We start from the raw sequence: 10,534 nt of genomic DNA, 5'->3' as shown, positions 1-10,534 counted from the left end.
GGAGGGAGTCCTGATTGGACTTGAGGTTCTTAGCCGAGTTGGACTCGACTTGTTTACTGTACTGGATTAGGTCGTCCAGTTGTTCCTCCGGGTCGGAGGAGTACTCGGATTCGGAGTCTATTAGCCCACCGATTTTTGAGTATATATGCTTTGGGTGAGCGAGATGCGGTATGCCCATTTCTACACGGAGGGCGTTCTCGTTCATCCAGTATAGCCATGATTGAGTAGGAGTTAGCCCCTCAGGCTCCTTAATCCAGGGTTTGTCATAGATTGAGTCGCTGGATTGTTCTGGGACCTTGGCTTTTTGTTTTTTAAGCTTGGCCAGTTCCCAAAGAGCGTCGGCATGCTCGGTTGGTTTGGCCATGGTGTTCATGAACAGCTCGACATTATCTGACCATTCTTCGAGATCGTCAAAGGGTTCAAAGTTCTCGAGACCGTTCATGAAGCGATCAAAGTCCTAATCAAACTTGGACTCGACTGGTTTCGGAGTCCGAGTGCGAGCAGGTTTCGGTGAAGGACTCTGAGGTATCCTGGAGATAGACGGTCCCATCCGAACAAGCCGGGGGTTTGTCTCACCAGCTCCCCCGCAGATTCCTCCTCCCAATTTCTGCTCTTTGTTTTGCAGAGTGCTTTCAGCCACCTTGATGCAGTTAGCAAGCTTTGAATTTACCCAATCGATCCCTGAGAGCATGTCGCCCGACCTCTTCTACGGTGGGTTTAGTGCTTTCGGGTTCTGCTGTAGCGCAGATGGGCTGAGAGCAGTTTCTGCAAGTTTGATGCAGCCCTCTATCGATCATGAAACTTGATCCACTCCGACGAGTAGTTCTGAGTTTTTGATCTTAGGGCGTTTGATTGTCTTCAGATGAGCCAGGTATTTTCCAAGAGTTTTGGAAAAGTAAGGCTTTTCGGAATCAGAATTTGTGCCGAACTCGACCAAACCAAGAGTTCGGTTTTGAGTTGTCACGTTTCCTGGGTTGTCCGAGTTGAGTTCGGGTGGAACTCTTTTTTCGTCGAGATCCGCGGACTCGCGAATGTCGGCGAGTTGGGAGTGAGTTTTCGATTTAGGCGAGTTAGGCGTGACAAGGTAGCTGGAAAAGCCTCCTGTTCCATCAGCCGTGCAAGCCCAGGAACCGAAAAGTCGTGCCTTCTGGCATGCTGTTGGCGTTACTTGATCCGGCCATCGAATTTGTTGGTGAACTCGCCGAATCCCCTACCTGGTGCACCAGCTGTCGGTGTTTACCGCCAAGCCTGCTCAGGGATACCCTTAGCAGTAGGGTTTGTAGGTAGGGATCGACTGCTCTAGAACTCGATGGTACAAGGAACACAAAGATTTAGACATGTTCGGACCGCGAGTTTGCGTAATACCATACGTCCTGTGTGGTTTGTATTGCCTTAGGTGTTGATGATTGTTTGGAGGGTGTCCCTGCCCGCCCTTATATATCCGGTGGGACAGGGTTACATGGAAAGTCATAGCCAAGTACAGTTGGAGTCCTACTACAACACAATCGGGTAGTTTTCTTTGTACTGCAGCTAGTTCTATGTCTATTCGGGTAGTTACAAAAGAGGTAAGGTACATCCATGAGCGATTCTTTACTCTCGAACATTCTATGTCTATAAGCAGTCTCGCTGTCCCGGGTCTGACATAGTGCCCTACTGAAAAGGTCTAGGTCCAGTATTCCAAGTCCTCCAAAACGTTTCGGTCTCATTGATTTTGCCCACTTCACCAAGCAGTGCCCTCCATTAGCCTCGGTTGATCCCTTCCACATGAAATTTCTTCTTAGCTTGTCAATTCTCTTGATTGCCCCTTTTTGCATTCTAAACACCGTGAGGTAGTAGGTTGGTATTGCTGTCAGCACAGAGTTGATTAGTCTTAACCTGCCTGCTCTATTCAACAGCCTTCCCTTCCAAGCTGACAACCGTTTTCCCACTTTATCTATCAACGGTTGGATGTCGACTCGCCGGACTTGCTTGACATGTAAAGGTAGGCCTAAGTATGTGCACGGGAAAGATTTTACTGGGCACTTAAAAGGTTCCATAATATGTTGCAGATCAAGTCCCTCACACTTCACCGGATAAGCAGCACTTTTAACTGTATTAGTGATGAGCCCTGAGGCACTGGCAAATGAATTCAGAATGTTCTTCACCACCTCTACCTCCTGCTGCACTGGGTTGAGAAAAATCGCTACATCATCTGCAAACAGACTTATTCTGAACTTAGCTTTTCTGTTGCAAATTGGTGTCAGCATCCCTTGCTCAGTGGCCTTTAACAGCATAATTTGTAGTGGCTCTATGGCTAAAATAAACAGCATTGGTGAAAGTGGGTCGCTCCGTCTGAGGCCTGTCCTGTGGCTGAAAAAATTCCCCCTTGATCCATTCAAAAGAACTGATGAGTTCGAAGTTCCCAGCAAAGTTGTAATCCAGGACCTCCATCTCTGTCCAAAATCAAACTGTTCGAGCACTTCCTGCAAGTAATCCCACCTCACTGTGTCAACATGTCTGCGCCGCATACCAGCAGCTCGTCCATTGGAGCACGGAGCCAGCCTTACCTTACGCTTACGGCCGGGGGCAGGCTGTGCATCTTCTACCCGGCCGTACAGCGCCACCTCTTGGAGTTACTGCAAACCGTTGCCGGAGGAGGTAGTACACACTACACGGAGCCTGAATCCATGGAGCGGCCTAGTACTAGACGCAGTTGCCAGTGATCTGTTCCCAACATATAGTTCCAAAAACGAAAAGTTTTATATGTCAAACAACCAGATGTCGGAAGAGTTTTTCAGACACTAATTAAAAAATTAATTTCAGAACTCACTTGGAAACCGCGAGACGAATCTTTTGAGGCCTTTGACCGCATCATTAGCACATGTGGGTTATTGTAGCACTTATGACTAATCATGCATTAATTAGGCTCAAAAGATTCGTCTCGTCGTGTACATCCAAACTGTGTAATTAGTTTTGTTATTTAATTATATTTAGTGCTTCATACATGTGTTCAAAGGGGAGGTGAAAATTTTTGGTAACTAAGCGGGCTCATAGAGATTTAACGGCAGCTTTTATATTTGTAAGAAATTCATCAAATTGCAGAGATCAATTTTTACATGTAAAAAGGTTGTAAACGCAAACGATGGATGATGATTCCACTGGTGGTATCATGAAGAGTATTAAAATTTTCATGACACGTGTATTGTATTGACAGCGAAATTTGATTATTAAGAAGCTAAATGGCGAATCATCAACTCGTCTGAGTGAAGGGGCTGTTCGTCTCCTCTCGTGTCACTTTCTCCCCGGGTATATTCTGTGCCACCTTCAGCCAAACTGGCAAGGAGTCAACTGAACTGGACTGAGGCATGCAGCGCAGTAACCGACTGACATGCTGGTCCCACTCACACGCATACTCCATGTTCTTGCTCCTCCTCGTGTGTCTCTGACACTGCACCCTCCATTTGCACCAAAACGGTGCTAGTTTTCTGGCCACCTTCTGGTCGTCCACATCTTTAGATCCTCGCGGATCCACATCTTTCAGGCCAACTGCTGCAACGAAAGGGATCTGCCAGGCTAACTGTTGTTGGTTACAATGGATGGATACAGAAAACTCAATCACTGGTTGGGTTCAGTGGTGTGTGTAGGTGCAAGGTTGGTTGCAGGATTTGCATCATGGAGTAGTAGTTGCCGTGCTGCAACTGCCGAAACCGAAAGAAGTGGTATTCAGATGTCCTAGATTCCCATAGCAGGGTTTGGTGTCCCTTTAATTTTGACTTGCTAAATAGGATCCATGCAGTCACCCAGGTCCAATCAACCTTTTCTAGTGCTAAAAGTGGGTATTCCATTCTCTCCTAGCAAGTCAGGCCTTGAACAGTTGAACTAAACTTCTGTGCCCATGGGGCCACTGCCACGTGGGCCTGTCTAGTTCTCTGCCGTACAGAACGTAAACTGGGCCTTAAAAATTGCAGCCCATTGATCGTACTGTAGTTCTCTGCAAGACGGCCCGTTGAGAAGGAAACCGTTGGCTATTCGGCCCAGCTAAAACCAAGTGAAGTTCAGATCATCAAGCCGTGCTGTTCCTAAAAAAAAAAGGGTTTTTTTATTCTTACCATTACAATTTTTCGACTTTGGAAGAATGCCATTACAATTCACCTATTTTGAAACTTGCCATTACAATTCTTCACTTCTTTGAATCGTGCCATTTTATACGTCTTTGATGCCCTTGGACCCACTTGCAGACAAACGTATTTCCGTATGACCCAAAATACCCCTGCAGCTTCTCTACCTTCAACTCACTGACGTGTGGGACCCACACGTCATCTTCTTCTTCAACCTCCTTCCTCCTCTCTCCACCAGACCACCACGCGCTGCTCACCTCCCCCTGCCGTCGCCGGGTATTTCGACGCTTGCGCCCAGCTGCAGAGCCTCCCCTTCGACGTCCTCCTCCTCATCCTCGTCCGGCGCGGCCTCCAATGCCTTCTTGAGCTCCTCGCCCACGTCGTCCGCGCGCGGCCGCCTTCTCGGGCGCGGGTTCCCTCGCGGCACCCCGGGGCGGTCCGGCTTCGCGGGGAACGCGTGGTAAGGCTGCGGCGGCGGCGCGGTCGCCGCCACCCTACCCTCGCCTCTGGCGCCGGCGACAGCCGCGGGCGTGCTCCTCCTGCTGCCGCTCCGGATCTCGGCGTGGAGGTCCTCCACGGCGCGGCGCAACAGCATGTTGTCCACGTTCAACGACTCCAGCTGCCGCCTCACCAGCGAGAACGCCGCCGCCTCGCCGTCTCCCGGGCCGTCCGGCGCGTCCACGCACAGCGGGGAGGGGTTCCTGCTGCCCACGTCGGCGCGCGGGGACTGCTCGATGGAGAGCTTGCTCATGACCAGCAGCGGCATCTTGTTGACGGGCGCGCGCGCCCTTGCTGCTGCGGCTGCCGCCGCCGTCCGCGAGGAGCTCCGGCGGCACGCGCAGGCCCCAATTGAACCGCAGGCTCGCCCTGCCCCCACAGCGGGAGCACGCTCCGCGTCGTCAGCCGCATCCCGGACAGCAGCGCCGACCCCGCTCTTGGTCCCCGCCGCCGCGAGCCCGCTCCCGGTGAACGAGAACGGTGGTCTGGTGGAGAGAGGAGGAAGGAGGTTGAAGAAAAAGCTGACGTGTGGGTCCCACACGTCAGTGAGTTGAAGGTAGAGAAGCTGCAGGGGTATTTTGGGTCATACGGAAATACGTTTGTCTGCAAGTGGGTCCAATGGCATCAAAGACGTATAAAATGGCACGATTCAAAGAAGTGAAGAATTGTAATGACAAGTTTCAAAATAGTTGAATTGTAATGGTATTCTTCCAAAGTCGAAAAATTGTAATGGCAAGAATAAAAAAACCAAAAAAAATCATCAAGCCGTGCTTGACCCGGACACCAAACCCTAGTCACCCGCACGCATCTGAATCGAAGCGGCGGCGGCGGCGGCGGCGGGGATGGAGGACACGACGCCGCTCCGCCGGCTTCCCGAGGACGCCATCGCCGACATCCTCCTCCGCCTGCCGTCCAAGTACATCCTCCGCTCCGGCGCCGTCTGCAGGGCCTGGCGCCGCATCACCACCTCCCCGCACTTCCTCGCCGAGCGCGCGCGCCGCCACCAGCCGGTCTCGATCCTCGCGCACGCGTACCTGCCCTCGGCACCATGGGCTCGCGGCCTGCCCGGCGGCTTCGGCTCCGAGGAGGACACCGCGCTGGAAGCGCTCCCGGTCGCCTCCCCCGAGGACGACCGCCGGCGCCTCGTCCGCTACCCCGCGACCATCCCCGCGCACTGCGGCCGCCTGCTCGCCTCGTGCGCCGGCGTGCTGCTCTTCAGGAAGGCCGCGGGGCTCTACCTCCTCTGCAACCCCGTCGCGCGGCGGTGGGCCGAGCTGCCGCGCCTGCCCGACGACTACTGCCGGGACCGCGACCCGGAGTACGGCTTCTACTTCCACCAGCCGTCCGGCGAGTTCCGGATCCTCTGCTGCAGCCTCACGCGCCGCGTCTGGTACATCGTCTCCACCGGCGCCGCCGGGCCCCGGCACCTGGAAGCGAACCCCGACCCGGATCTCATCAACGAATTTGTACGCCCCCTGCTCACGACGGCGGCGATACCCGTGCCTCTCCACGGCAACTTGCACTGGCCGCCGCTGTGGCTCTGCGCCGGCGGCGAATCGAGGATCATGGCTTTCAACACCGTGTCGGAGACGTTCCTCCAAATTGCCGGGCCCAAGTCGAGGGCGCCCAGGATGGTGAAGCTGTTCGAGATGGAGGGGCTGCTCGCGGTGGCCGACTTTGGGGAGGAGAAGCTCGTCGACTTGTGGTTCCTCGAGGACTACGTCGGCGAGAGGTGGGCGCACCGCTACCGGGCCCTCGCACCGTGGAAACATGGCAGCCAAGGGAGGCCGCGTAATCATTGGGGTATGCAGTCTGTGGCCGTGGCGGGCGACGAGGAAGGCAACGTCATTGTCGGCAACAACGACGCGTTAGTAGTCTACAGCACGAGGATGAAGAAGACTTTGAGGACGGTCGACTCGGCGGTGCAGCGGAAGAACAGGGTGTTCGTGTCGATGCATGTGTTCAAGGGGAGCCTTGTGCAACACCCGTGCTTCTCCGCGCCGAATTCCGACGACTTCCCGTTGATCCATTCTTGGAGCTAAGTAATTACTGGGTGTTGTTAGTGCAGTGCTATCCTGGATATGTGTAATTGATATTATTGTCACTTCCTTGAGCATATTGCAACTTTTGTTTCCTTTAAAAAGACGTGGCAATTTGCATTGGATGTTTATCATTGTACCTGAAAAATCATGTGAGATCAAGTGCAGCATAAATAGCCTAGTGCAGGCGTCACACTTTCGTATTTCATTTCATTCAGTGTTTGCTTAAGATGTTGCAACTAGAATCGTCTGGTTTCTTTTTCTAGCGAAAAGCCAAAGATCATATGAGCATCTTTCGTTTTTGGTTCAGTGTTATCCTGCTATTCATCGCGCATAGGACTCTTCATGGATTTTGTTTCAGATAAGCTTTTCCTTTGACCAAGATGCAAACAGGCATTCCTGCTCAGATGATACTGATGCTGCCCTCCAGAAAAATCAATCAGACTAGTACCTACACTCGTGTCTGAAGAGCACATCTATTACCGAAATTCAGAGAGTTCTGAAGATCTGACATTGCCAGAAATATGCAGTTCTTTTGTGATCCATTCTTGAATCTTAGGCCGTGTTTAGTTCCCAAAAAAATTTCTACAGTACCCATAGAATGTTCGGACACATATATGGAGCATTAAATGTAGTTGAAAAAACAACTAATTACACTGTAGTTTAATTGATTAGCACGAGAATCTTTTAAATCTAATTAGTATATGATTAGACATTATTTATCAAGTAATAACGAAATGTGCTATAGTATCGAAATCAGCAATTTTTCACCAACTAAACAGGGGCTTAGACGTTGTTTGTATCTCTGCATATTCCCATGGTTCCGATTGCTTGGCCATCTGTGACGAACTGACGATAACCTGCCACTGAAGGAGCAAGAGCAACTAGGTTCGCCAACCAAAAATCCAACCATGTCTGCTCTGCTGCATCAGATACACAACCGGGGCCTAGATACAAAAGGGGATCGCTCATGCACATGCACATGCACATGCACATTTCTGTCGGTGACTATACTCATCTCCCGGTGTGACTATACTCATCAATTTACACTTTATTTACCCCTTAATCCGGATCGCGACATAAAAATTTACATTCGGCCTCTGATTTGGATCGCGATCCTAATTAAGGATTTAAATATAAAATTACTGGATTCAGTATCTACAGTGTATAACTGTAAATTCCCTATGGATCGCGATTATTAATCACGATGCGAATTTTGCAAATAGCCCCATCATTCTGGGTCGGTGGCCGTGGTGGAACCAGACCAAGGCAACAGCAGCGCCCGAGACGAGATCCCCAATCTTGCGATCCATTCCGCCGCCGATGGCGCTGCCGTCGAGCGCCTCCGCGGCGCGGCTGCGGCTGCTCACCGTGCCGGCGCTGCTGCTGCTGCTATCCTCCGCCGCGCTGCTCGTCTTCCTCATCCTCCCCTCGCTCTCCCCGTCCTCCGCGCCCACCTCCGCGCACCTCTGCACCTGCTCGCCCCCCTCCACTCACACCACCACCACCGTCACGACGACCACCACCACGGCCTCCCCCGCGCCCGTCACCACCTCCCCTGCGGACGTCGCCTGGCTCAAGGCTCAGCTCGCGTCCAACTCCCTCCTCACCGGCGGCACCGCGGCCTCCCACGACTCCTGGCACCGCCTGCGCAAGGGCATCAATCCCCGCACTCGCGAGCAGCAGCTCTTCGACATCAACAGGTACAAATCCCAAGGTCACTATTGGTTTCAGATCCCCGCATTTTAATTCTTTCCCACTGCACATTGACTGATGGATTTCGCATTGACCATGCTTGTTTATCATGCCCGTTTAGGGGCTACAGTTGATGCAAAAAAAAAATCAGGTGGGGGATCCCCCCGCCCCCCGTTGACCCTAAACAAAAACATTGAGCATGTTATGCTACGATCAATTTAGTCGTCTTTACATTTTTGTATTGCAATTTCGCTGTAGGCACCACGGGATCTCTCACTATCCGGACGAAGAGGCAAGCAACCACACTGCACTGCCGTGCCCCGGAGAGCTCCTTGTGGAAGAGCACCACAGCAACTATGGTGAACCATGGGCCGGTGGGCGGGACGTCTTTGAGTTCCTTGCTAATGCCTCTACACTCACGCCCACAGACCAGGTCCTTGAAATTGGGTGTGGAACACTTCGTGTTGGTCTGCATTTTATTCGGTATCTTGATGCTGGGAGGTTCCATTGCCTGGAAAGGGATGAGTTGTCTCTCATGGCTGCTCTCCGGTATGAACTGCCAGCGCAGGGGCTGCTGTATAAGCGGCCGATGATTGTGAGAGGGGAGGATATGGACTTCAGCAAGTTTGGGGATACGGTTATGTATGATCTCATTTATGCAAGTGCTGTGTTCCTCCATATTCCAGATAAGCTTGTTTGGACTGGGCTTGAGAGGCTTGCAGGGAAGCTGAGACCGCAGAGAGGCCGGATTTTTGTATCGCATAACATTAAGTTTTGCTCAAGACTGGGTGGTGATGAGTGCACACGGCGGCTTGCAAATTTGGGCCTTGAATATGTGGGGAAGCACACTCATGATAGCTTGTTATTTAACCACTATGAGATCTGGTTTGAATTCCGCCGGCCAAAAGTTTAGATCTTGATGGTAGAAAGTGGTTTGGTTTCTGTGGTGCAGTTTTGGTGGTTTTGAGCACCGATCCAGTCATGCTTGTACTATTTGTACACTACTGGGACTTGACTTCAGATCGATATTGATGTTCGCTTGGTACCTAATCAAGCATATGCGCCAAAATTCATGATTAAGAGACACTCCAGTGCTTCAGTGAGTCTTCCAAGTTACATTAGGTGAGTGGTGGATGAAGGCTATAGCTTTAATTAGCACCCATTATTGGATGTACTGTAACTTTAGTAATGTTTCTGTTACTATGGCCTTATAGGGTAGGCGGGTAGCTGATGTCAAAGTCGTGTGATACATACCTGTTACTCTGAAGGCTGCCTCCTGTGATCAAAATAGAATCTTATCAGCACGCAGAGTTTAGTAAGCTGTGACAAGGATAACTCTGTTTATCTTATTCTTTGCATTCATTGAAGAGACACTTTGTTATGCTGCTGTATGTTGTTGACTAGTTGCCAGCATGTGATTTTTGTCAATTTACAGTGTAATATACCTGTTCATTATATAAGTAGTGTTTTTACCCAATTGTTTCTCTTGGTTTGGTGACTAAAAGTATCGAAATATGGCTTGTTTACATCTCAGAATTAGGATAGTTTGAGTACGTGTCAAACACCTTAGTTTTCCTGGTGCTACGGGTTTTTCATGTGAGTTATCAATATATTTCAATAGCATCGTTTGTGTTTGCACATCAGATTTATGCCTACTTTCCCTTTGGTACAAATGATTTTAATGTGGTTGGACCACCAGTGTTCTTATCATATCATTATGTGTGGGGTGATGTTCAGCTGTTATTCAATTTTCCTTCGTGTTTGCAGCTAAATTCTTTTACCAGTATGCTCTTGTAGTCTTGTTTAGATTCTCCATCGGCTCAGCTTAGTGCACCACGTTTTTCTCATGTGGATATTCCATATGATTTGAGACATGTTCTGTCAGCTTATGATGATGACCTATAATGTATTGCTTATGTGTATAACAGGATATGACTCTGCTTATCTTTCCATTGACAAATTTTGACATACCATAGTACCCAAAGTACAAAGCTGCTTACATGAGGACCAAATTGTTTCCTATCTCTCTTGACACCCTATCTAGAACTCATGTCCATTTGGGGGGTGTTGGTTTAATGTGTTAGCTTTAGTTAGGACCAATTATTGGATGTACTGTGAATTTTTGCCAGAATTATTTTTATCTGAAAGCTCCCTACTACGGTCAAAATAGAATTGTATCACCAGGCAAGGTTTAATGATTTGTGG

The 10,534-nt window shown here is 50.2% G+C and overlaps 2 protein-coding genes across 3 annotated transcripts; both read left to right on the top strand.

Moving 5' to 3' along the window:
- Positions 1-5,352: 5,352 nt before the first annotated feature.
- Positions 5,353-6,847, top strand: LOC120694787 (F-box protein At3g07870-like). The gene is made up of 2 exons (XM_039978058.1): positions 5,353-6,442; positions 6,611-6,847. The coding sequence occupies exons 1-2, from the start codon at positions 5,438-5,440 to the stop codon at positions 6,635-6,637; spliced, it is 1,032 nt and encodes a 343-aa protein (XP_039833992.1). The 5' UTR covers positions 5,353-5,437; the 3' UTR covers positions 6,638-6,847.
- Positions 6,848-7,869: 1,022 nt separating this feature from the next.
- LOC120694786 lies at positions 7,870-9,806 on the top strand. 2 transcript variants are annotated; one of them, XR_005683654.1, is made up of 3 exons: positions 7,876-8,337; positions 8,588-9,451; positions 9,544-9,806. XR_005683654.1 is itself a non-coding variant. In XM_039978057.1 (2 exons), exons 1-2 carry the CDS (start codon positions 7,958-7,960, stop codon positions 9,240-9,242), a joined length of 1,035 nt encoding a protein of 344 aa, XP_039833991.1. In that variant the 5' UTR covers positions 7,870-7,957; the 3' UTR covers positions 9,243-9,806. The 2 variants fall into 2 exon arrangements, 1 of the variants encoding a protein (XP_039833991.1); XM_039978057.1 differs by having other exon boundaries at positions 7,870-8,337; positions 8,588-9,806.
- Positions 9,807-10,534: the final 728 nt, after the last annotated feature.

The sequence above is a fragment of the Panicum virgatum genome, chromosome 2K, assembly GCF_016808335.1.
Source record: "Panicum virgatum strain AP13 chromosome 2K, P.virgatum_v5, whole genome shotgun sequence".
NCBI classification, from domain to species: Eukaryota; Viridiplantae; Streptophyta; class Magnoliopsida; order Poales; family Poaceae; genus Panicum; species Panicum virgatum.
The sequence above is the reverse complement of the archived record's forward strand: the minus strand, read 5'-3'. Positions and strand labels throughout refer to the sequence as shown.

Excerpts from the sequence above, each read along its gene's own strand:
- LOC120694787 (XM_039978058.1), top strand. The coding sequence starts at position 5,438 with ATGGAGGACACGACGCCGCTCCGCCGGCTTCCCGAGGACGCCATCGCC. Across the intron at positions 6,443-6,610 it reads GCGACGAGGAAGGCAACGTC|TTCCCGTTGATCCATTCTTG; the intron begins ATTGTCGGCAAC and ends AATTCCGACGAC.
- LOC120694786 (XM_039978057.1), top strand. The coding sequence starts at position 7,958 with ATGGCGCTGCCGTCGAGCGCCTCCGCGGCGCGGCTGCGGCTGCTCACC. Across the intron at positions 8,338-8,587 it reads CAGCTCTTCGACATCAACAG|GCACCACGGGATCTCTCACT; the intron begins GTACAAATCCCA and ends ATTTCGCTGTAG.